Below are 25,412 nucleotides of genomic sequence, written 5' to 3'. Positions count from 1 at the left end.
ATGGTTGAGATTCCTTAACGTAACACGTTACAGACACGTCTCAGAACACCGTGCTGTAACACAGAACAGAAAGTCTGTTCACCTTCAAGACTTTAAACTACACCACAACCTGAGTTTACAGAGTTTGATTGTTGTCATGTTTTAAACTACACATAAATACATTAGCTTGTTGCTTTTCCTCCTGGGAAAAGTTGTCTTGAACAAAGAAAAACAGTTAAAAAAGAAGATCTGCTCTCTAAAAACCAATGCATACAGGAAAGGATTTGGGTCACTAAAAAAAAAGTCCTTTTTTTTTTTTTTTTTTTTTTTTTCTGAGGAAAAAATTGGAATTTAAAAATTAAATTAAATTTATAAATTAAGTCAGAATTCTGATTTTTTTTCTCAGTAAAAGTAGTATTTATAAAAAAACGTTTGTTTTTGTTTTTTTTTGTTTTTTTTCAGTGGCCCTAATCCCTTTCCATAAATGCACATCTCGACAAAAGTTACATCTTTATGACAGTGGGTGATGGTGCTTATGGGAAACAGAGTCTTTATTACAGAAACAGAACAGTACTAAGTCTGACCACAGGTGTCACTGCAGTAATTCCCAAACGGATAGTCCTCACAGAGACTTAAGCATGGCCCCAAAAACTCTCAAAATAACTCTCAGTATTCCGTCCACCCTCCCAGGTTGAACACATCTAAGAGGAAGTTTCCATGTTTTAATCAGAGGCTCTTCATCTTGATGCATATTTCATATTTCTCATAACTTCAGACGACTAATCTCTGACAGGAACAAAGATGGAGGTGGTGACCGTTGTTCTTACACCATGTAGATCAGGCTCTCTGTAAGCCGTGCAGTGAAGGCTGCGACCACATGGCCTCTTTTGATTGAGTTACATGTGTCCTCTGCTCGCCGGCCAAACAGAGAACAAATGTGTGAGTGGAGGGCTGGCACTGAAATCAACATTATGGCTGTGTGTAAAATCACACCATCATTCACACACTGCCTGCTCCCCGTAGGTTTACCCATTCAACACTTTAGTATTCACTAAGAGGAATGTTGTTCTTCTCTTCTCCTCAACAGGTTTTTTTTTTACTTGGAGTGCTCAGAGTTTGGATTTAACATGCAGAAGTCTGAAGATTTTTATAATCAACCTCTCTTCTCTCTCTGTCTCCCTCAGTGCCTGTGGATCCAGCATTAACAGAGCTTTTCAGGTCAGTGGGATTGAAACTGTGCACAGCACTGCTACACACACACACACACACACACACACACACACACACACACACACACACACAAGAAACACAAACACAAATGCACAGACGAGCAAATAACCAGAGAGTCCTGAGCACATCCTCACACCCACCTACACTCACAAACACACACATTTACTCATAAAGTTGTTGTTCTAGTGTACAGACAGAGACAGCCAAACAACAGCAGAATCAACCATGGCTTTATTACCAACCTGAGCTCTTCCTGCCCTCCCCTCACTGCTTTGTCCTCACATCAGCTCTCGGTTGTTAAGTGTGCTTACATCCAAGCTCTTTCTCTTCCCTCCTTTTTTTTTTTTGGTTCCTCTGTTTTCTGTTTCCTCAGCCACGCAGAGATACTTTTGGATAATTCACGCTCTCGCTCCTCTTTTCTTCTCTCCTGGTGTGAATTTCTCCCTCCCTCCCTTTGGACATCTTCTGTGTCACAAAAAGAAGATAACAGCATAACAGAAAAAGAGCGAAACACCAAATTCTTTCTTCCCTCTCGTGAATACAATTCCCCTGTATGAAATATTAAATAAGAGGGTTTTCTCCTCTTTTAAAGCTCCAACTAGACGAGCTAAATAATTCCGTCTTTATCTCATGTACTTGATGATATTTAGCATGATAGCCAATTATCAATTCATTACTCATGCAGTACGACTCTTTTCTGTCTCTACGCCCACGGCTGCAAAGTTCTCATTGGGTGATTGGAGTGGGTGGAAGGTAGAACACAACTTTACTCCTCATTTGAAGGTTTTCTTTGTCACAGGAAAAGTTTCTTCCTGATTTTAAGTGAATTTTTAAGATTTTTTTGTCATTTTTAAGGGTTCAAAGGAGTGAAGATGAGACTCAAGTCAGCTACAGTGTGTGTTTAAAAACAGCAATGACTGTTTGATCTTCACTTCAACTCAATCTGTGGAAACATTGCAGGTGGTTCAGTGCATTTGCAGATTCTTTCTGCTAAAATAGTGTTTTGAAACTTCCAACAGTTTCTGTTCCAACAGTGCTGACCTGATCAATCACAGGTATGTACAGGTCTTGAGTTGAGCCAGGTGTGTTTCCATCATTCACAGTCCAGCTATCATTGAGAACTGAGAAAGGCCAAGTCTGAGGGCAAATAGTGAGTTGCGCTGACAAGCAAATATCTTCTCAAAGCTTTTAGTGCTAGAGACATGCATTCTGCACAACTGCTGAAAGGTTCTGTTGGTGCTTTAACGCTGAACCTGTTTTAGCTTGTTTGCTCTCTACACGTTGTGTTCTGTATACAGCCAAAGCTAAGCTCCAGTGGACAATTATACTCTGATTTAATGAAACTCAACTTACACGTTGAGCTTGTAGGTTTTGCACTATTTAGCAAACTTGTAGACTGAGAAGAAGTGACAGTTAGCACGTAAAATTGTTATCAGTATCAAGCACAATTATAGCTCTGGGTTTAGCGTCTTACTCCAGAACACAGATTCTCATTTTGGTGCATTCCAGCCTGACCGGGGGTCAGTAACGTCTGGCTTGGTCGATCTTTGGACTGAAGATTGTGTTTTAAATCAATCTGACTGACAGTGAGGTGAGACTTTTGTGTAAGTTTACGTTTGTATCAATGCTAAAAGCTGCCAAGGCCTTTTTTTCTGTATGTCTTACCACTTACAAGTTACAAGTGACGTATCTCTGCCAGTTTGTAAAAGAATAGCTGTCTTACTTGCTTATGAAATATAGGAGACCAGATGTGAAAACCAGAACTGATTTTTAACAATGCTTGAATCTACAGTTGAGGGGCCAGGATGGCCTAGAAGTTTAGGTTTGCCCTCAAGCAGGTGGCCCAGGTTCAAATCCACCCTGCTGCACATGTCCTGCAGGATGTCCCTGCTGTGTTTCCTGCTTGAACTATTGTCCTCTCGACAGATTGAAAAGCATTAAAAAGCATGAAGAAAATACCTTTAAAAAGAAATACTAAAATTTGGATGATAGCATTTTTATTTACCAGTTTATAGTTTGCAGTAGCTCTTGCCGTCTAACACACTAATTCCCATAGTGGCCGTCGCAAAACACTGTTGGTGGGTAGGTCATGAAATGCCTTCAGAAACTGAAAACCATTTAAGGACTTACATGCATATTTCATTTGCTATTGTAAAAATATGAACAAAAATAGATGTTAAATTTCATACAAAACCATACAACAGAAAATCTTTGATCTGTTTTTCACATTTCTTTAATGAGGACCCTCGAGGCGGCTAAACGAGGCTACGATGGTATCAGAGACGCAGATAAGTTTAGGATATACAGCTAAATGTGCTCATAGGTTTTTGATTTTATATACATCAGCTATATTAAGTATTTCTCGATTCTCAAAGTATATCTCGATTTCTTTATTTCTGGATTGGTCTTTTAGTATATTTACACAGCAGGGGGGTCATTGAGCTTTGGCACCGCTATTTTGTGGGTCATTGGCTGAAAAGTATGGGCGCTTTTGGAAAGTGTTATAGAGTTTGATGTAACTGAATTTTACAGAAAACTGTGTTATAAAACAGAAATAATTTGTCCAACAGGTTATTTCTTAAAAACCCCTGAAACAGCTTTTACGAGCTTGGCACAACTATCTTCAGGATGATCTTACACTGACAATAAACATTAGTGACTTCAGTCTATCCATGGCACATTAGTCACTGATTGGTCTGTTAACAGGGTAAAAGTCACCAAAACCATACCTGAATGACTTAGTGTCACATTCCTACTCTCAGCATTTGTCATACAGAAGCGTTCATATTTTTTCATCAGAGCTTCATGTGCAACGTGTTTGTCTCAGCCAGGATGAAGAGTGAAGCTCAACAGACTTAACTGCAGTTTATCAGCGTTAGCCTTTGTGTTCACACTCCTGTGATCTGCAGAACATCACAGAGGCGGGACTGGGTTTAGTGTGTAAGAGTTTCCCATTCATCCACTGTGTGTTAAGTATAACGTGTGGAAACACAAGGCGAGTTATTTCAGTGTCCTCTACGCGTCTTTGTGAGTTGTTTCCGCCCCAGTAATGTTTGAATTTAATTTTGTCCTTGGCTCTGTGTTAGCGGGTGGTTGCGGCTAAGATAAGGGTTCCTGCCCACCTATATATCAATAAATAATATTCCACCTGGAAGATTACTGTGTAGCCTGTAGCTGATATTCATAGATAGTACAAGGTGTACTCCCCCTCCTCACTCCCCCTCTGCTCTCTCCTTCATGCCCCTCCGTATTGGCTGCTCCCCCTTTCTCCCCACGGTCTCTGTCATTCTCTCCTCCCTCTTTCTCTCCCTCTCTGCTGCTGCCGCCTGCAGATAGTAATTAATCAGGGGATCGATGTGAAGCCTATCTCCAGGCTGAGGCGTCTATAATGTCGATAATGCCGCTCGATGGCCTCTCTCCCCGGAGAGCTGATAGTCTTCAGGACGAACAGCCTTGACTTTGCATGGGCGGTCTGGGCTGCGTCAGATATGCTGCTGCTGTTCTGCCTGTTTGTGCGATTGGATGAGCGTTTTTATGAGCGTACACTACATGTTGGCCTTAACTCAAATGCAGAGCGTGCTCACAGACTTTAGGAGGGTGTAAATGGCAATGCTCCATTAAGTGAAAAAAAACTTATTGGGCTTTTTGTGAAGTGGCTGAGGTAATAACAGGTGTGTGGCTTTCATCACAGGCTTTAACTGGTCTTCAGAACAAAACATTGTCAGTCTTTTTCTGCACAGAGGGAAGCTGAATTTGCTTAATGAAGGGAAAAAATGTTACCACTACTCTTCGTATCTTAATTTGTATCCTTCAGTTCACCAGATTTTGATTAGTATGGGTGAGTATTGGCAAGAACCTTATGTTACCAATTTATTACAATATCACAATATTGTAATAAATTGTGACATTACACACCAGCACTATTCAATTTCTGGCCTGTAGGCCACATGCGTCCAAAAAGTAACCCTTGGTTTGCCCTGAAAGCAGCTGCCAAATATTGACAGCAATACCTATTGTAGCCCAGCCACTAACCCAATGCATTGTGTAATTGAGCAGGTGCGTTTGAAGAGTTAACATTAGCAGTCCTCCAGGTGAAAATAGCATGTCTCTTTTACCCCTACGCTAAAAATCAGCAAAGGTAACTGTCAGTTTAATCCCACTTGGACTGGAAAGTATTTATTTATTGATTTTACCACCACGTCCAAAAACCAAACCAATGTGTTTGCTGTGCAACGAGTGCGATGCAGTGCTGAAAGTTTATGTTTGAAGACACCACACTAAAAAACATGTTGTGTTTTGGACAAACTTTCCTGAGGGGTCTCATGAGGAGGCCGCTGAGATTCGGAGTTTAACTGTGTCTTACAACCAGAGCTGTAGTATAGCTGCGTTTCCACCAAGCAGTCTGGTTCAGTTCAGTACGGTTTGGGACGGTTTGGTGCAGTTAAGCATGATCCTGTTTGCGTTTCCACAGCAAAACTGTTCCCTCTCGTGGTGGGCAGCGTGTAAGCTGGATGCCGGAAGCCGCAGCTGTTAAACAATAGCGTGACGCTGTAGCAGCTTACCCCGCTATTAAATCAAACAAAGAAGAAAAACGCGACACAGTAAACAAAGAGCACAGATGGAGGACATGCAGCATTTCGTCCTCTCTGTGATTGGCATGTAGCTCTTTGATACAAAGTGCAATGACGCTTTGTTTCAGAGAAGTCTGTGAGCCGCCAGGAGAAATGCAGCTGCTGTCGGGGTGAGTGACGATTCTTTTGACCAATCAACGGTCTGCAGTGTGTTGCTCCACCTTTCGAGAGCGGATCGGTTCGGAAGGGTCCCAAAAAAGGAGGCCGGCTCGTCTCGGTTTTTAGGGATCCGTCCCGGGATAAGTCAGTGGAAACGCTGCAAAATGTGTGCCGTACCGAGACGAACTGAACCGGTCCATGTGGTGGAAACGCAGCTTAAAGCAGGCAAACATAACTCAGGAGAGGATCACAACAGTTTAACTTTTGCTGTGCAGCCCGGCTCATGTCCTTAATCTGAAAATCTGTCCTGACCAAATTCTTAATGGAATTGTTAACTATTTGATTGAAAACAGCTTTTTTTATTTTATTGTGGTTAAAACAAGAAAGTCAGTTGCAGTGTTTCATACACACACTTAACTTGAAAACATAAAGTGTGTCAAGTTTGTTATTTAAACTACTGTTGCAAACAATTATTGGATAAAAGTCATGGTCAAACTGATAAATGTCACTTCCTGTAACCAATGTTACTCATAAAAAATTTAGTATTGGACAAAACATGACTATGATTATTATTTTATCAGTCTACTACACTGTAAAAATTAAACTTAAAGTGTTTTTTAAACTAACTGACCCAATAATAGAGAGAAAACATTGATGTTAATGGCATCAAAACCTACATCATCAAGTTTAGGAATAAAATTATTTTGAACATACTTAGAGACTATATTTATTATACAGTTTATGGGGAACACACAGCGGAGTAGCTCTTTGGCGCCATCTACCACAATAGAGGTGCTGAAGACGCATTGTACTCCCAACTCACCTATAGTATGATTTTTTATTTTAACAACAATATGGACATTAAGAGTTTAAATATATAATATATCCTGCACTGAGTCTCACTGTGACTCACCCAGAGTTTCTGACTGCTATCTGACAGCATGTCTCTTCCATGACAACAGAATGGTCCGTGCCAATATTCATTCAATAATGATTTCAGATCACTTAGAGGAGTGCAGGAAAAGAGAAATGCAGAGAGGGAACTGCAAGAAGTTGCTTCAGAATGCCCTTCCTGCTGATTTTGACAATTTTTTTTGCCAGGAATTCAATATTTGGTGCTTCACTCGTGCTTCAGTCTGCTGTTAGTTATTTGTTTTCTACAAGTATCTGTTTTATTTTTAACACTAGCCTTGGGTCTCGTGTCCATGAAGCATTCTTTTCATCCCACTGCTCAAACTAAAACACAGACTTATTTTCCTTTTGAACCTTTTAGAGACCATTGCTTGGTTTCATCCAGCCAATCTGATTAATTAAAAAGTTTACAATTTCAATCAGCCTGTGACTAATTTTTTTTCCATCCCTGTCCAAACCTGTTATTCTTCACTTTTGGTGCCTGTTGGGAAGTGGAAAACAATGCAGATCAAAGACATAGACTCTCCAGACAGAGCAGGTTTCAGGATGAAGTCCACGTTTGGTGACACGTAAGGAGACGCAGATTCTGCTCCCTGTCGCCCGTGTCTGCACATAATGAAAGCAGCGTCAGAACGCGCAATGTAAAGGCATCCCTCTCCACTCAGAGCTCCAATTACATGCTTGAATTTCCTTTATGAAAGACAAAAATAAAGAAAGCTTTAACAGAAACCTCATCTCAATAAACCTCATCATGTTTTTCATTTGCAGGCTGGAGTGGGGGAGGAGCTGAGCGAGACACACACGCTCTCAGCATAAACATTCCCCTCCACAGCTCTCTTTTGTCATTTGCATATTTACAGTCCGCCATGCTAATCATGTTTATTGGGGTGTATAAGTGCGATGCAGAGGCTCAATGGAGGAGGATATCTTTGTGCTGGAGACTGCACGGCAGAGGCACTGGGATAAAAATTGCGTGAACCCCCCCATTTCTCAAATAAAGCTTCTCCCGCAGTAATCCAATTTCAAAAGACAAAAAGAGCCGTCTTACGTAACTAGGACATCTTGGGCTTTTGCTAATTATGGTGTTAATGCACAGCAAAGAAATCCCCTGATTTTAATTTTTAAACACCATGATTTATGGAGAGATCTCTGTGTTTTGGGGTGATGCGCTGAAAGTTTTCTGTTATTAAAAAACACTGAAACCATAATTCTGCGAGGTGTTGGATGTTACCGCTAACAGGAATAAGGTGCAGGTGTCAGAAAATCATTTTTGGCAACAGCTATCAATATGTTTGATTTCCAAGCTAGCTGATGCAAATTCTCCATTCCTGTAGTCACATTAATCAAACACTCAGAGAAGCAGATTTTCACAATTCCACCTCCAGCGCTCAGATTTTATTGTCAGTTCAGGTGGGATTTCGCTCTGAAATGTTGAGAACAGTTAAGTAAGGCAGATAGCTGCTAAATCGCCTGATTTTCCTGCATCTGCCAGGTTTTCTGCTCCCGTACAAAGACATAAGGATGTCTTCTGTCTCAGGCGGGGCGGATGGGAGAGGCGTGCAGCGGTCCTGGCCTCGGCTTTAATTGCCGGTGTCAGAGCTGAAACATGGCCGAACAGGAAATGATCAAGTTAATGAAACGTTTTAATTATTCAACATAATTGTTGGACGTGACAAGCGTGTTGGTGAATCCCTGGCCTGGTCATTCACACACACACACACACACTCTCACACACACACGTAGCATCTCTCCTCTCTCTGCCGTTCTCTTTGTCTTACCCACATTGAACACTTGCTCTCCCATGGTGCGCTCCCTCATCCTTATTACCCGCCATTCTCTCCACTGATAGAACCAGTGAGATCAGTCTGTGTTATAATTACTTGCCCTTGTCTGCTCGGGGTCGTTACTCTGACACCCCCTCCCACCGTCGAGCCTGCATGCCCAGCGGCCTGAGCCCCTGCAGCCATTCTGCTCATCACTGCAGGGCTGACGGGCGACTGCGGTATCGATCTGAGAGCTCTGGAGCTTAAGAGTGAAATAAAAAAATATTCCCACTCAGTCTGGTGCATGTGACACACACACACACACACACACACACACACACACACACACACACACACACACACACACACACACACACACACACACACACACACACACACACACACACACACACACACACACACACCTTTACCAACTGTGCACAGCAGATAATTAAAGACAACTAAAACAAACATGAGGATATCAGCTCATGCCTGAGACTCCTTTTTATCTCCCTCCCTGTCTTTGTCTGATCCTTTCTTCCTTCCTCCTGTTTCTTCATCTTGACATCCCTTTTCTCTTCTCCTTCCTGCCCCTTTTAAGTCCCCCTCTCCCTTCCTTAGCTCTTTCCCTTCCTTCCTTCTTCCTCCTCTCTACCTCTTCCATCTCTCTCGGCTGTCTCTGGCAGAGCTAATTCCCTCTTCAGATGGTGCGGCTCTCATTTGCATACTTATCAAACTGTTTGGACTATCCGACAGAAGCTGTAGGAAGGTGGGGTCATTAATATGTTAATTAGCCCTCCTTCCCTCTCTGCTACGGTGCACCATCCGTATCCTCCACCTCTCTGTGCTTCATACCAAGCCTTTGAATGTTTGAATAGCCTCAGAGGCCCTGCAAATGCCATAAGACCCTGTAGACATCCACAGGAGGGGGGTCAGGGTTAGCTCCCCATAGTGGGTGTGTGTTTGCGAGTGTGTGTGTGTGTGTGCCCTGTGTAAGCTACCATCAATTACATGTCAGCAATCATGGATTAGCGGCATATCTACATGTGTTCAGTGGACTTTTTCAGACCGTATGATCTGGTTGCACTCTGGACTATAAACCTGTCCCCTGATCTAGGGGCCACATCTCATGAGGCTGTAGGAACATTGCCAAGGACTCCTGACTGACAGGGGCCCTGGAAAGACATTGGCTGCGTTTACATGCAGTCCTTAATCCTTTCTTATTTGGAATATTAGCAATAACACGGTTGCACACGTCCATGTAAGCATCAGTAACCCTCTTGAAAAACTGGAACATATTCAGTTTTTTTTAAAACCAGAAATTCACCCCTTGGTTACTCCTTTTCTAACCTGAGAATTTGGTCATGTATACACCTACTGGGATTTCCCTTCAAAAGGAAAAACATTAATTTGTGTTCCGTGCATGTTCTGTTCCCAAGGAATCTTGGTCTTTTGAGTACAGGAAGTCCATCACGCTGTTGTTGTTGTTGCTGTTCTTGCTATGGGTACAGGAAGAAGAATCAGAAATGACGCGCATTGTGTCATGACCATAGGCTTTTTGATTAATGGACGTAGTCTCCCCGACGTCAGCCGTCTGCTTTTGATACAGACTATTGAAGCGAATTGGCTATAGCAGCCATATTGGATGCGGCGGAAGCTTTATGTACAGCTATAGGGCGCACAGCAGTCACATGAGCTGAACTGTGCCTCTGATTGGGCGAGCTCACAATCTCAATATGATGAATGTCCAAGTTAGAAAAAAAAAAAAAAGTACCTTCATTACAGTGTTTGTTGATAGTGAAATTAGTGACTCAGACAGGAGACTTTTTTTTTTAACCAGGCTGTAAATAGGTTAATTTCTGCTTTGAAAAAAACTTTTTTTGGCTTGGTGAGTTTGTGACTTCTGGTACCCCAGGGGTCAGCCTCAAGTGGACATTCAAGAAACAGCAGATTTTAGCACTTCCACATTGTCTCATAAGGCATTGAAAAGGAATAACCCTGTTTGCTCACACATGTAAACAGGTTATTCTGAATATTCCAGAAACCAGAATATTGACCTTAACCCCAATACTGCATGTAAACATAGCCATTGTTTGCAGTAGTGAAAATTGCTTGGCCAAAATTTTTTTAGCAGGCTTTCAAGTTACAGATTGTGATTTTGATCCTTTATTTTGAAAATTAAAGAGCAAACATGTTAGGAGTGAAATCAAAGTATCCACACTCTCTTTGACAGTGTAAACTCTCCAGGCCAACTCTCAGTCTAACATCTAAAGTCATCATCTTCTCCCAAATGAGCAGCCTCCTTGGTTGAGAAATGTTGCCTGTGAACCAAAGCAAATGAAGTGCAGTTCCTCCATTGTCCACTTGAGGCTAGATCTAGAAACAATGGAAACTCCATCAGAACATACAGTCTATCAAAATGAGTGGTTGATGTGCACATGCATCAATTTTCTTGAATAAACAGAGGATATCCCCTCTAGAATAACCAGTGTAGGAAAAATGAGTGATAGTTACTTGTTACTTTTAAAGTAATTATTGTGTGACTTTTTTTTAGAAAAAGCTTCAGATTTGTAATTTTTTTTTTTTTTTTGCCATTGAGAGATGTTTCATGGCATTAGAGTTATGATGATCACAGACCAACACTCTGCTCTGTGACATAATGTATTCTTCAAATGTGTGTTCTAGTCTTTTACATCACTGACATTGAACTAGTGACTGTACTTATATCCTGAAAATGCCAGTTTTAGTTTGATACCACTCTAGACTTGCCATTGTTGCAGCCAGTTCTCTTGTGTGGCTGTTTGCAGCGCATTGAGGTTTGTAACAACATTCAGATTTAAAATAAGCTTTACTGGAATTAAGTTACTTTTAAAACATTTTGCAAAAACAAAAAATAAGCTAAAAATGATCTTTATTTACATGGACATAGATGTTTCATGGTACCTAATAACACCTTATTAACCGTCTTCCACAGAAGCCTGTCTAACTCTGTGATAAGCTGTCACATATTGGGCTGACAGCTGAACAGTAGCGCTGTCTTCAACAACACCCACCTACCTGAACTCTGGCACTGATTTGCGTACCATAAAATTGTACTCTACCCTTAGCCAATCATCATTACTGATGTGTCTGTCTCCCCTCCCCCTCACCAAAGAAGGTCAATCAGAAGGAAAAAAAAAAACATTTTATTTGCAGCTCCTGTCCTGTGCCTGTCCAAGAGAGCCAGGTTAGACAACAGCTGTAAGATTTCTGTGTACAAGAACATGCCACATTGCACTTCTATGATGTTTGAAATAGTAATGAGTTAGATTATCCTTACTGGAAAACAACAATTTTGGTGTTAGAAGAAAAAAATAAACATGCCAAACACAAATTGTGAAAAAGTGTTCAGTTGAGGCGATTCCTAAAAATAACGGAAAAGAAAAATCTGATTAACTGACTGGTTAGCTTTACCTGTCTTTGTCTTTGGGTAATGAGGGGTTTCCAAAATGACGACAGTCTGACTGAGTTTCATAAGGACACCTCAGAAACCAATGGGTGACGTCAGGGGGATTTCTTCCATGTTTCATACCATTTTCCTTCTAACTGGATCAGCTCTTAGCCTGCCTGTTGAAACTATGTCCTTGAAATGAGCTCACACAGTCTTAGCGCACATGGAGCTATGAGTGGAATATTTATGACCCCTTTACTTGGCTTTAGAATGAGTGAGGTTTCAATGTTTTAAACCAAGTCCTGGTCCTAAAGTAAGCGTGACGAGCTCACAGACTACTGAGGTGACAGATTGCTTTTATTGATGCAGCTTGGGTCCGTACTATGTGTGATGTGAAGCTTGAACATCATCGCTACAGTTATTGAAAGGGCAGATTGTCTGATGTCACCCGTCCCTACCAAACCCTGACCCACCCCTTAGTCTGAGTCTTATCTAAAGGAGAATTTCCCTGACACAGTTCCAGGAATCTACATGCTGAATTATGCATAGATTACGTCTAATCCTCGACTCCAACAAAGCACAGTTAATAAAGAATGTCTCTTTTCAGAGTCCAAGGCTACAGAAGAGTGGAGATGCATGCAATCCAGGAAGCCGCCCTGGTGTTGGTGAAAGAAACGTGTTTCCAATAACTGCTCTGTGTGAAGGTTGCAGGGTCAGGAGTTCAGAGAGGCTGCAAAGAGAGAAGCACATCCTGTTAATTGTGATTTATCTGTTGCTGAGTAAAGGTTAATGCGTCTCTTATGTTTCTGCTGTTGGTACAGTGCTTGCTTGGCCGTGCAGAGCAGATTAGTCAACAGTGATACAGGTGATTGACTGTGGAGTAAATGTTGGCACAAGTCATGTTGGGATTTGATGTCCTTGATCAAGCTTGTTTTGTGGTTTGCTTTGCAAACTTTGTGGTTTGATTCTTCTGTCTGTGCGGTGCCAGAATCCACAGCATTGGAACATTTATTCAGTGATACACCAGCAAACAGAAGTTACTGCTTCCTGGAATGAAAGGAAACATGAAAAGAATCAACATTTTTTTGAGGGACTGAAGTGTTTTCCAAAGTAGGTTTCAATAATTTATCCGGGAGTGTGAAGACAGAGGATCTGTTACAACTTTCCGGCTCACTGGTTTTGATTTTAGCTTTTCAAGGACTTTAACAAATAGAAATTCCAACACACATGCCCAGTGGACTTTCTTTCTTTCTGATGCTTTCACCTTTTCAGTCTCCTCTCCTTTGTTTGAGCCTCCACCAGGAGAGTATCTCTTGGTTTATGAAGTGGGCTAGAAGAAGGGCTACAATAGGTTAGGTGACCTGAAATATTTGAATAAAAAAAAAACTATTTTAAAAGAAAATAATAAGAGAAAATTACTGAATAAAATCAGGGAAAACAGTCATGATTTCAACGTTTTTAAAGGTTTTAGATTCATATAAGAAATATATAATATATAAGATAATGTGCAGCAGTCTGTTGAATGAATAGTTGTTGTTGTTTCTAAAACAGTAGCTCCTCCCCATCTTCAAACATTACAGAGGATAGCATGTCTCCTTGGCTGTTCGATGGTTGTTAAATGTCTCTTCTGTATCCATAACAAATCTCTAAATAAAAGTGTCACAACTCTGCCTCAGTTTTCAGGTAGCTTGTCCCACTTTTGTGCTCTTGCTCCGGTCACAGAGTGTCTCCATCTGTCATTCCCCTGGCACTGGAGCGGTGAGTGACAGCTGGCCTCAGTCATGAGGGGTACACTTGTTTTTCCTTTTGATTTTTTTTTACAGCATCCTCTGTTGAAGCAAATATTGGATCTTAATTACTAAACCCCACGTCTGAGTTAATCACACTTTTTTAGATGTATCTAGATAAGAAAATCCTGCCATATATCTGGTTAGTGAAATATTACATATAAATAATATTATAAGTATGTAATATTAAATATAAAGGAAAAGATCTGACTCCAAGAGTCCAGAAATTTTGCAGATATTTTATCTATTTTATATTTTATTTTGGTTCTGTTTTTTCAAGACACAAGTCATGGACATGATGGAGACAACATAAAAACTTGTCAACAAAGTTTTACCTAAATGGGCAAAAAAGTTGTTGAAGATGTCCAATTACAATTTGATTGTAACTGCATCAATCAAATTGCTGCACGGTGGGACAGGGGGTAGCTCTGTTGCATCTCAGCAAGAAGGTACCTGATTTCTGTGTAGAGTTTACATGTTCTCTCCATATTAACATGCAGTTTTTTCAGCTTCAGGTTTATTGGTCACTATAAATTGCCCGTGAAGATAACGGATGCATTCATCAAAAGGGCAATTAGAGTCCAGGAGCCAAAAGAGGTTTGCATTCAGTTAAATTGGCTGTTAAAAAATATTTACATGATACTCTTTTGACAGATTCATTATAACGTTTCTTTTTAACTTTTCTGTAAAATAAAGGTACCCTTTTGTTTCTTATCAGAGAAAAAAGTTTGAAAAAAGATTTTATTCTCATTGTTTAGGGTTTTAATTTGATGCTAGAATACAGGAAGTCCTCATTTCCTAAATGAAAATACTCATCTTTTTTAAACTGTCCAAAAAAGTAAATAACAAAAACTTGCATTGTAGTTTGGCAGGGTTCTGACATTACAAAGACTCAGTCAATTTGAAGTTTTAAGCTCAATGTTTGTGAATCCTTTGTTTGACTGTTTTATGAAGTATAATAAACCAGTGAGGACCGATGAGGACAGAAGTTAAACAAAACAACATGAAGAGGTGATAAAAGACAGAAGGTGAGCTGAGGACTTGGTTCCTAGCACCAATAATAGCCTCTCTAATCCACCCGGCTCGGCCTCTGAATACACATTCCTCTCTGCAGAACCAAGAGGGCGTTCAATTCCAACCACACAAGCCAGACTTAATAATTACTCTCACTTTGAACGCAATTTCCTGGCTGTGGGAAGTGATTGACAGATTGTATCCATGGTGTCAGGGGTGCTGGCCACGCCCCCCCTGACTAAGGCAGAAATTAAAGAACAGCAGGAGCTAAATTACACCTTAGCAAAGACCTCTGGCAAGAGGACAGGGAGGGGAGAATGATGAATGAGGCAAGGATCAGAACAGAAAGGTAGAGGGTGAGTCGCGTGGGAGCATGGAGATGATTGGAGGAAAGGCCCAGAAATACATTTTTAACACACAAACACACACATGAACACACATTTGAATGCTGGAAGACACACACACTAACACACACACACACACACACACACACACACACTAACACACACACACACACACACACACACACACACACACACACACACACACACACACACACACAAAGGTAATGGGTCTGCAGTACTATTGGAGTGCAGAGGGAGAGACACTTAAATGCCATCTCTACAGTTGGGATGCTATTTACTCCCTCTCACATGCACATACACACACAAAGACACACACACGCGCACACACACGCACACTCATCTCCGCTCTCTCTACTATGTCATGCTCTCAAAGCACTCAGACTGATATGAGAGCAGCAAGCAACCAGCAGAGTGGCACAATGAGTCTCAGGGTATCTGCATTGGAAGAGCTCAACAACCACAGGATGTGGACCAGGAGAGTGACAGACCAGTTTGTTCACAGCAAAGGGGAAAAATAACTGATGGACAACATCTGCTCAGAGCCATCTGTACAAACTGGCCTCTTATCTGTCCTTATTCAGCTGAAGTATACGTCTGGAAATATCATTTATTCTGCTGCTCTGACGGGAGGTATTTCTTTCTTACAGTGGTGATTTCATGTCACCTGAACTGCTGTGATGCTGCTTTCATCGCAGCCTTGTTGACGACAAATACATTGCAAAGGGACGTACAGATCCCACTTACACTCTGCAGTTCTTCCAAACATGATATGAGTTGTATCTCTCCACTGTTTAGAAATATGGTGCTCAGAGTCTCAGTCGAATCAGATTCTTCTTTTTACAAGTTATGCTCATCTTTTAAGTCCCACCGCAGACTTTAGGAGCCGGTTTCAACCTCAGAGTATCAGTTAATTTAACCACAGAGCCATTACTGGTGCAAAGCTATTTGTAAATGTGTGACTAGATCTACAAATGTGTACACAGATCTGTGCACAGATCCACAATAGTATCAAGTGATTTGTTATTTATGACTGAAAATTGATTTGGTCCCAAGAACTGAGAATACAAATCCTTCTCATTTCTTTGCCTAAAACTGGCCCACAATCTTTGTTGTCAAAGAAGTCAGTTTACTGAACAGACTATTACAAGATGAGATAGATTAGACAGATAAGACATTCATCGCAAATTAATGAAACTTAAGAATTTAAAGAAACTTGACAAGCATATTAATGCCTGCATCTGGACTTGTCAGCTCAATGCGTCTTTTATCAGTTATTGGACATTTTATATTAAAAAAAAATACATGTTCTAAGCTTTAGTTTTTGTAGTATGGTAATTCTGTTTTGGACAGGAAAAGCTCTATGGACAGTTCTGGTTCTTGTGGAGACTATTAAACAACAAAATAATTTACAAAGTAAGAAATGTTTTAAAAGTGCTGTTGCATTTAGGAAAAGAAGATGTTTGCCCAACAAAATCTGAGCCTTTTTAGGATTTTCCTCTTCTACTGATTTAAATCAGTCATTTTTATGGGTTACTCCAACAAAAACTGAATATTATACATCCAGCATTTCTAAGCTGAGGAAGTAGAACAGATCATATGAGATGATATAGTATTGGGCAATATTTTGATCTTTAGTGAGATTTTGTTTATAATGCAAAAAAAAAAAAGCAGAATTATCCTTTAAAGCTTCCTTTAGAGCTTTTAGGCATTAAATTCTATGAGTAAGTTGAGGATAGGTATCATGGTATTATAAGTTAAAAAGTGCTTTGAGGACAGGATAAAGACTACGTTTCCCATGAGCACCATCACCTTTTGGTGTAAAGATATGACTGTTGCCTGGGCGTGCATTTGTTTAGGAGAGCAGATTTTCTTTTTAACTCTACCTTTTCCCAGCATGCAGAGCAACAAGGTAATGTAATTTTTTTCTAGTTAGCTGGAGCTCTTGTTTGGAAACAAACTCTGTAAACCTAGTTTGTACTGCAGTCTTTGTCTACATGCCATAGAAGGATTTATGTTCTCCTGGGAAATCTGACCCTACTACATACACTGAGACATAGCATTTAGAAATAACATATTCTCATTCTAAATCCAACGGGCAAATGTATTAACGTGAGACTATTTCAAGATCACTTATAAAGTTCTCAAAGTGTGCATATTTCTGAAAGTGAAATAAAGGCAATCTAAGTGTCCTGGATTTGGTTTATTGGGTGTTTAATCACTTTCCTGTCACATACTTGGGGGTCCATGTGGATAAAAACAATATTTTAGGCCTTGTTTGAAGTGAATGGTCATTTACTGGTGAATATCTCTGCAGTAAAGGGCGTTTGAAGCTGCTAGTGCCAAACTACTTGTGGCTGGTGTGTGATGCTCCTCTAAGTGTTTGCTGCTAAGACAGATGGTGTGCTGTAGGTTTATCTCTATCTGAGTAAAGAGCTGGCACCCCGGCTTCAAGGGGTCCTCGACCAGAGCTGAGCCTCAGAACAGGCTCTTCACCTGGAGAGAGGCGGGGGCAAAGGGCAACACACTGACACACACATTCACACCCACACCCACACACACACACACTCACACACTCTCTGGATGTGCAGTGACACAAATGCAGACATACAAGCCACACACACATCTCCGCAGCCCTCACACACACACAACCTACTTCACATGTAGAGCAGCATTCCCAGCTGAGTGCCTCTCTCCAACCTGGCAATTTGAGCGGAAGAGAATCCAGTAAAGTACACAGGGCGACACGCTGATTTCACTACAGGGGGGTTGAATGGCAGAACGGCCTCACTACAGCCCTCGTCACTGATCCGGCAAGATCCAACTCATCTATTTCAACAGCTCTCCATCAGTCACACGTGTGTGTGTGTGTGTGTGTGTGTGTGTGTGTGTGTGTGTGTGTGTGTGTGTGTGTGTGTGTGTGTGTGTGTGTGTGTGTGTGTGTGTGTGTGTGTGTGTGTGTGTGTGTGTGTGTGTGTGTGTGTGTGTGTGTGTGTGAATTGTCACTGGCTACATTACAGAAGTCTTAAGCCCGTTTCCACTTAGCGGTTCATTTTGGTTTGTCCCAGTACGGCACGCCGTCTGTGGTGTTTCCATTGACTAATCCCGAGACAGATCCCCAAATAACCGAAACATACCATACCCATTTTTGGGACCCTTCTGTTGGGATGCCAGACATACCAATTAAACCTCGGAAGGAGGAGCTACAACACTGCAGTCCTTTGATTGGTCAAAATAATCGTCACTTACCCTGCGACAGCAGCTTTATTTCTCCTTGGAGCACAAAGCTTACTTACTCTGTGTAACAAAGAGCCACGTGGTAATCACAAAGAAGACAAATTGCTTGATGTCTCCCATAGTTGCTCTTAGTTCACTGTGTCACAACATTCTTCTTTGTCGGGTTTATTAGAGGGGTGCGCTGTGTTACACTGCTATGACGTCATATTATAACATAACTGCTGTGGCTATCAGCACCAAGAGAGGCAAGGTTGGCCATGGAAACGCAAATGGGATCAGGCTTTACTGATCTAACACCTACTAAACTGTACTTATTCATACCGGACCTCTTGGTGGAAATGGGGCTTAGGTTTGTATTTCTTCACAGTCTGGCTTTCAATGTCTCAATAGAAATAAGGAAATATGGGAGTTTTGATCAAATCAATCAATTAATCAATTAACCAATCTTCATAAGGTGTCGTAACAAATGATATCTCAGACCACTTTCCAAAAACCGTAACAGGTCTAGACCTGTTAACATTAATACAGCTCTTTTTCATTAACAGAGACTCATCATTAAGTCAAGATAAGATGTCTTGTCTCATAGTAACCCACCATGAGTACAGCACTTTGTGGCATTTAGCAAGTTACAATGGCAAGGAAAAACTTCCCTTTAACGGGCTTAAAGAGACAGGTTAGAGAGAAAGACAGAGAGAGAGACACAGACAGAGTCCATGGTTTGGCGTTGTGGTGGTGAATATGGTTACACTGTCAAAAGCCAGCTGGAGTCCTGCAGGTCCACAGCAGCAACCATTCAGAGCAACCTACACGACAAACTTAGAGACTCTAAAAGAGATTCTTGGTCAATAACTAATGAAACATTAAGATTAGAAGTTAGACTGACTGAGAAGAGAGGGAAACAGGAGCTTTGTCAGTTACCCCCTGACAGTCTAAATATATGGCAGAAGAACTAAGAGCTGGTTCAGACATGATCCAGCTCTAACTATAAGCTTCATCAAAAAGGAAAGTTTGAAGTCTGCCTCTAAAAGTAGAGATGGTGACTAGTCCTGGACCTCACCCGGTAGCTTGCCTGATAACTAGTTGAGTATGACTTATGTACATTATACTGGTTTTTGTGTGGTGTTATTTTTACAGCAGCAGGCCTCTATAGTAATGAAACCCTCTGAGCAAAGCTTTAAAACCCATAAAAACCATTATAATATGTCAGCTGTCCTTTTTTTTACCAGTATGAGGTTATTCAGGCTCCTGAAACCTCTCACCTTCAGTACAAACACTACAGAGGTGTGATGGTGAGACCAAGATGTCCAACTCGTCATGAAAGGCAGTGCCAGGGGTGTGTGAGAGAGGCGAGCAGGTTGAGCAGAGATGTGTGTGTGTAAGTGTAGGTGCATATGTGCAGGGGACACCAGTGCAGGATCAATATGAAAGTCCAAAGGTGTGATGATGGTGGGCCTTCCTAATGTAATGAAATCTGCATTTGAAAAGGTCTTCAGTGGCAGCTCAGCCCTAAAAAACCTTGCGTGTACATTGATTTTAAAATTAGACCAGTGTAATTTATCTTTTTCTTCTGCTACTTTAAAAAAAAAGACAGAAACCTACAGCTTTCCTGTAAACACTGTGAAAAATTCACACTGAGGATATCTTTGAGGGCCAGGGAGGGCCAGGGAAATTATCTCAAAGTGGTCTCACTTTTATGGATTTGTTTGTTCATAATCTTCAATTCAGACGTTTTCCCAACAAAATCTGAGTCTACTTAGGATTTTCCTCTTCTATTGATTTAAAATCGGTCATTCTTAACTGTTACTCTAATGAAAACTGAATATAATACATACACCATTTCTTTGCTGAGGAAGTAGAACAGATCATATGAGATGATAAAGTATTGGGCAATACTTTGATCTTAGGTGGGATTTTGTTTCTAATGGAAAAAAAAGAGATCTTGAATCTCTTTTAGACATATTATTCAATGAATAAGTTGGGGTTATGTGTCATGGTATTATACGTTAAAAAGTGCTTTGAGGACACCTTCAGCTGGAATCAGGATAAAGACTACGTTTCCCAAGAGCATCATCACCCCTTGTTGTAAAGATGTGACTGTAGACTAGGTGTGCATTTGTTTCGGAGAGCAGATTTTCTTTTTAACTTTTCCTTTTCCCAGCATACAAAGCCACAAAGTAATGTATTTTTTTCTAGTTAGGTAAAGCTCTTGTTTGGAAACAAACTCTGTAAATTCAGGTTGTACTGCAGTTTTTGTCTATGTGCTGTAGATAGATTTGTGTTCTCTGGAGGATCAATATGAAAGTCCAAAGGTTTGATGGTGATGGGCCTTCATAATGTCCCGAAATCTGCTTATAGATTTGTTTGTTTATAATCTACAATTAAAAAATGAGATTTTCAGCACCAAAATAAGCCATTCTGTATGATATCATGATATCTCTCAGTAACTGTGGTCAGGTTGGATTAACTTGGGGGAACATAAATCCATTTACAGAACATAGACTGAAAGTCCTTTAGATGACACTAAAAGCAGTGAAAAGTAAGATTTATTCTTTTTATTTCTTTCTTATTTCTTGGATTAACTTTGTAGTTATGGTGGACACTGGAGCTGAACTGTCAAAAAGAAAAAGGACAGAGGAGCAAAAGAAGGCCAAACAGGAGAATGATAGAACACGGGCTAATAAGTTAAGTTATTGATCGTGATAAATATAGACTATAGGTTAATAAATAAAATATGATATTTTTAAGGTTTTTGACAGTTGGAATAATTGACTTACCAGCAGCTCATGATTAAATAAATGTACCCACTCATATGCAGAGATAGGATTCATACAGTAAAGCCCTCTATCGTACCTGCTTGGTGCCTGACAGTGATGTTTTTGGTGACATTTAGTTTCTAGGTTGCACAAGATGTGTCTATAAATGAATCATGAGTAAATCTGTGAGGTGTGAATAATAGATGGGTGGAGAGGTAAAAAACAAAGGAGTGCTGTTATTATTTGTTAATAAGACACTCTGGAGCATCACTAACTAGATCTCATTATCACAATACATGCAGGCATGTATACACGCACACACATACACACATGCACATCCTCCCACCTACACACACCTTGAGTGCACACACACACCTACATGCCAAACACATGCAGAAGACTCACCCTGTAAGACTATTTTTACCTGTGAAGCCTGTCGTTGCCTAGCACTCTGTAATTACATCCCACACTCCCACCAACCAGTGATTAGAAGCAATGATGGATGGGTTAACACTGTCACCCAAGATGCCTCAGTGCAAAGCTAATTAAGCGGCTATACATGTGTCATATGGCTGATACATGTGATAGCCCTCTCAGCCTCCTGCCATAACTGTGGAGCAAGTGTGATAAAGGTGGACGACGTGTCGCCTGTTAATCAACAGATAAGAGATGATGAAGTTTCTCTGCTGTTGATTAATAGATCTCTGTTCGCTCACTGGAGCCTGAATATGGATCACTGGATTGTGATCTGTGTGCGGTTTTGTGGTTTGATTTTTTGGCAGCACACTGTAAAAGGTGGAATGTGAGTAAAATAAATTATGATAAATCAGTCAAATATACATCTGTAAAGTCTTCCAGGTAGAATGTATATTTTGCATTTAGAAGAAGAATGTGATGAATGGCATTTAGCTCGCAACAATAATAAAATCATCACATCTTTTGAAGCATAAAAATGCCTCTTGAGCAACAAACTGCAGAATTAACATATTTTTACAACACTTTTGTTTAGTTTCACTGAGACTATACCATAAACAGTGGTTTTAGTATTTAAATTACATTTACGGAAAAACAAAAGAACTTTAAAATGACACATTTCTTTACTAAAAAGCACGATTCAAAATTTATACAAATTTTAGCTCTTAAACAAATATAAACAACTTATTTTTGCATCAACTTCAAAACAGGAACTTGTTGGCTGGGATGTGGGTTACTGGAGCACAGTCAGGGTCCATTTCTCTTATTTTAAACCAAAGTAAGACTAGTGCATTACACTACTTCATAACATATGTTGCATTTCGTGCGAGTTGTCAATAAACTAGGCAGCAAACATCACCCAGGTCTTTGAGATGCCTCCAGTTCATCCATTGCAACTGAGTGAGTTCATCTACCCTCTTTCCCTTCATCTCAGCATGAAATTCTGAAATAGCATCTACTTTATTTCTTCTTTTTGTTTTTGAGAGTGTCAAATACCTCTAGCTCACTTACGCTTTTATTATGCAGCTGTCAGCTTTGTCTTTGGCCAGTCAACTGCTGTCTACATCCTTCTTTCATGTCATCAGCAACTTTGCGTGGAGTTACGATGTAGAGATGCTGTGAGTCAAACAAGAAGGGGAAACTATTCAGAGCACAGGATTCCTTCTGATCAAAGGCAGGTACACACTACAGGATAATCCGGCTGATTTTTGTCTCAATCTTTCCCTGACGACCGAAGCCGGAAAAGACCTAATTGTTTGATGTTTACTTCTCCAAGGAGGTTATGTTTTTGGGAGAGTTTGGCTGTCTGTCTGTGAACAACATAACTCAAAAAGTTACAAACTGATCTTGATGAAATTTGTAGGAAACGTCCAAGATGGGATAAGGAAGAAGTGATAAAAATTTGGTGGTGATCTGGATCACCGTCTTGATCCAGCTTTTTTTTTTTAAAGGAATGTGTATCATTGTGAGATAAGGCCATTTTCACCAGAGCACTTTGGTAAACTTGAACTTTTTTTAAAATGTGCTATATAAACAAAGTGGATTGGATTGGATATGTGTATGTAACTCCACGATAAATGGTTGGATTGCTTTGCAAAAACCAATACCAGACAAGGTCACCACAATTTCTGAGATGTAAAAGTACAATCCAGATCCTGGAAATATTTATCTTAGTTAAGTTTTTCACACATATTATCACAATACAAGTTCATTACAGATATACCTGTAGATAAATATACATATAAATATGTACAGTTCATATTTTTCAAAAACTGGATGTGTACAGGGTAGCCCCAAAGAAACTATTTAAAGCTTTTAGTAGGGGGCCCAGTTTTCTGGGCACTAAGATCCAGAATATGAAATATGTACTGGGTCATCATAATTTTCAACACTGTCAGGTAACAAATTATCGTACAAACCTGCAACTAACACCAAATTGTAGCAGACAGTCTGCTGAAAGAGAGTATAACATTAAAGTAGGACCAAAGTGTTGCGTCACAATCACAATATGCTTGGTGGAGGTCTGCGCTCTCTGAGTGCTTTTCTAGTTGCAAATGAAATCATGTGTGATTTTCCTGTGGTGTGGGGTGTGTTAAGAGTGATTTTATCCAGTCAGAAGGCCTCTAATTGAGAGATCGTAGACAATGAACATGTCTAATATTTGGGACTAGAAATCCTGTAGTGTGCGGGCCCCTCCAAGAGGAGCTGAGCAGGTACAGCGTGTAATGTCACGTGTACCGGAGCAAAGCCAATCAAGATGCGAGCTGACTGAGTTTTTATTCATACGTTTATGATGTGGCGCTATTCAAATAAAGACCGATTTGTTGATTGATGATTCATTGATCTTGTGTAATCTGTCTTTTGTTATTATCAAGTGTGTGGTCTCTAAGTGTGTGAAGGTTTAAAGAATCCTGTAATGTGTGCCAGTCTTATGATGTCCTTATTTTATCCGTGGTTAAATCCTGCAGTTCTACCAGTGTCCCCACACAGCCAAGAAAGCTGATTTTAACAGAGAAAAAAAAAAACACATTTTCAACCCGTTCCATTAAAAGGTTTGGGTCTGCATAGCTCCACTCTGTGTCAACACTCACTGTACTGCAGATTTTCAGAGCCCATATTTTGGAAATCATTGTGTCTTATCTGGGAAACATAATAATCCTGTTGTGCAATTCTGTGAACCCCAGGATGGTATCTGACTCGTTAAAGCTGGCAATAATAGTATTTGCCTAGGATTAACTCTTTTTCAAGCAAGCCAACCTTGTTTCTGCTGCAAGTTCATTAGCCAGGATTACTTCTTTTAGGCTGGTGATTTTCCCTGTGAATTCCAGGGTATGTCGCCTTCATTCAAGACAGCTGCTATAACACAGGATGCCAATCTTAAACACATTTTCAGAGAAAGGAAATTCTTACAGGCTTTTTTTCCTGGAAGAAGAGTTCTGTTTTGGAAAAACTTGTGTAGGAAAATGTCCCTGTTCTGTCTGCTGAGACTCTTACTTTTTTAAAACAAATTTTTACATTATCATGCTTTTTTCCCCTCATGTTTTAAGGGATGGACTTTCTGCTGTAAAGAAGGTATGGCTGAAAGTGATTTCTCAAAGAAGAGCAGGTGCTTTTTGAAATAGTCTTAACAGTAAGTGCCAGATGTCTTAAAACTAGTGTTTCAGTATAAACTACATTTAATGTCCTGATATTTTCAGGATTTTCTCTCTTAAATATTTGTCAGAGACATTGAATGTCTTACTCTGATTTGTGTCAAAGTTTTTCTTAGTGCAGATATTTTTCAGGAAAAACAGCTCGATGGATTTTCTGTCATGTTTGGATAAAAGTTGCCCAGACTTTGTGTCTCTGCTCAGACAAAGTGTTGTATTATTTGGATCAGGAGTGGTGTGTGTGTGTGTCAGCTTATACATGCAAAGTGAGTGTGTCATAGTGTGTGTACAGTGTGTGTGTGTTTGTGTGCAGACAGGGATGTTGCATCTATGATTGCCACGGCTGCAGCTGGGGCTGTGGGCTGAGTAATTGCCTGTCTTGGTAGAGAGATCGTGGTAGCGAGCTAAAAAGTCAAGTGCTCTCTTCCTGCTGTACACCTCATTTGGATTCAGCATAGCTAGCTAGCAAGCTAACGCCAGCCTTGGGCCTGTATTATTCATAGCTTGACAGATAGCTCTCACTAAAAGCATTGGAAGTGGGCCAGGTGGTGATGGAGCGACAGGGGGAGGCGGCACTGCTGCTCCTCACTCT

The 25,412-nt window shown here is 40.5% G+C and overlaps 1 protein-coding gene across 8 annotated transcripts in view; it reads left to right on the top strand.

The window, feature by feature from the left end:
- Positions 1 to 25,412, top strand: part of myt1lb (myelin transcription factor 1-like, b) — a 154,129-nt gene that overhangs the window by 65,972 nt on the left and 62,745 nt on the right. For all 8 annotated transcript variants that reach the window (XM_074691590.1, XM_074691595.1, XM_074691594.1 and 5 more), the window contains exon 4: positions 1,164 to 1,197. In XM_074691590.1, coding sequence (XP_074547691.1) covers positions 1,164 to 1,197 — 34 coding nt within the window. The remainder of the gene's footprint in view (positions 1 to 1,163; positions 1,198 to 25,412) is intronic.

This window comes from Halichoeres trimaculatus, unplaced genomic scaffold, assembly GCF_033239565.1.
Source record: "Halichoeres trimaculatus isolate MK-OKI-2021-1 unplaced genomic scaffold, fHalTri1.1 fHalTri1_scaffold_17, whole genome shotgun sequence".
NCBI lineage: Eukaryota > Metazoa > Chordata > Actinopteri > Labriformes > Labridae > Halichoeres > Halichoeres trimaculatus.
This window is presented reverse-complemented; position numbering and strand designations above follow the sequence as displayed.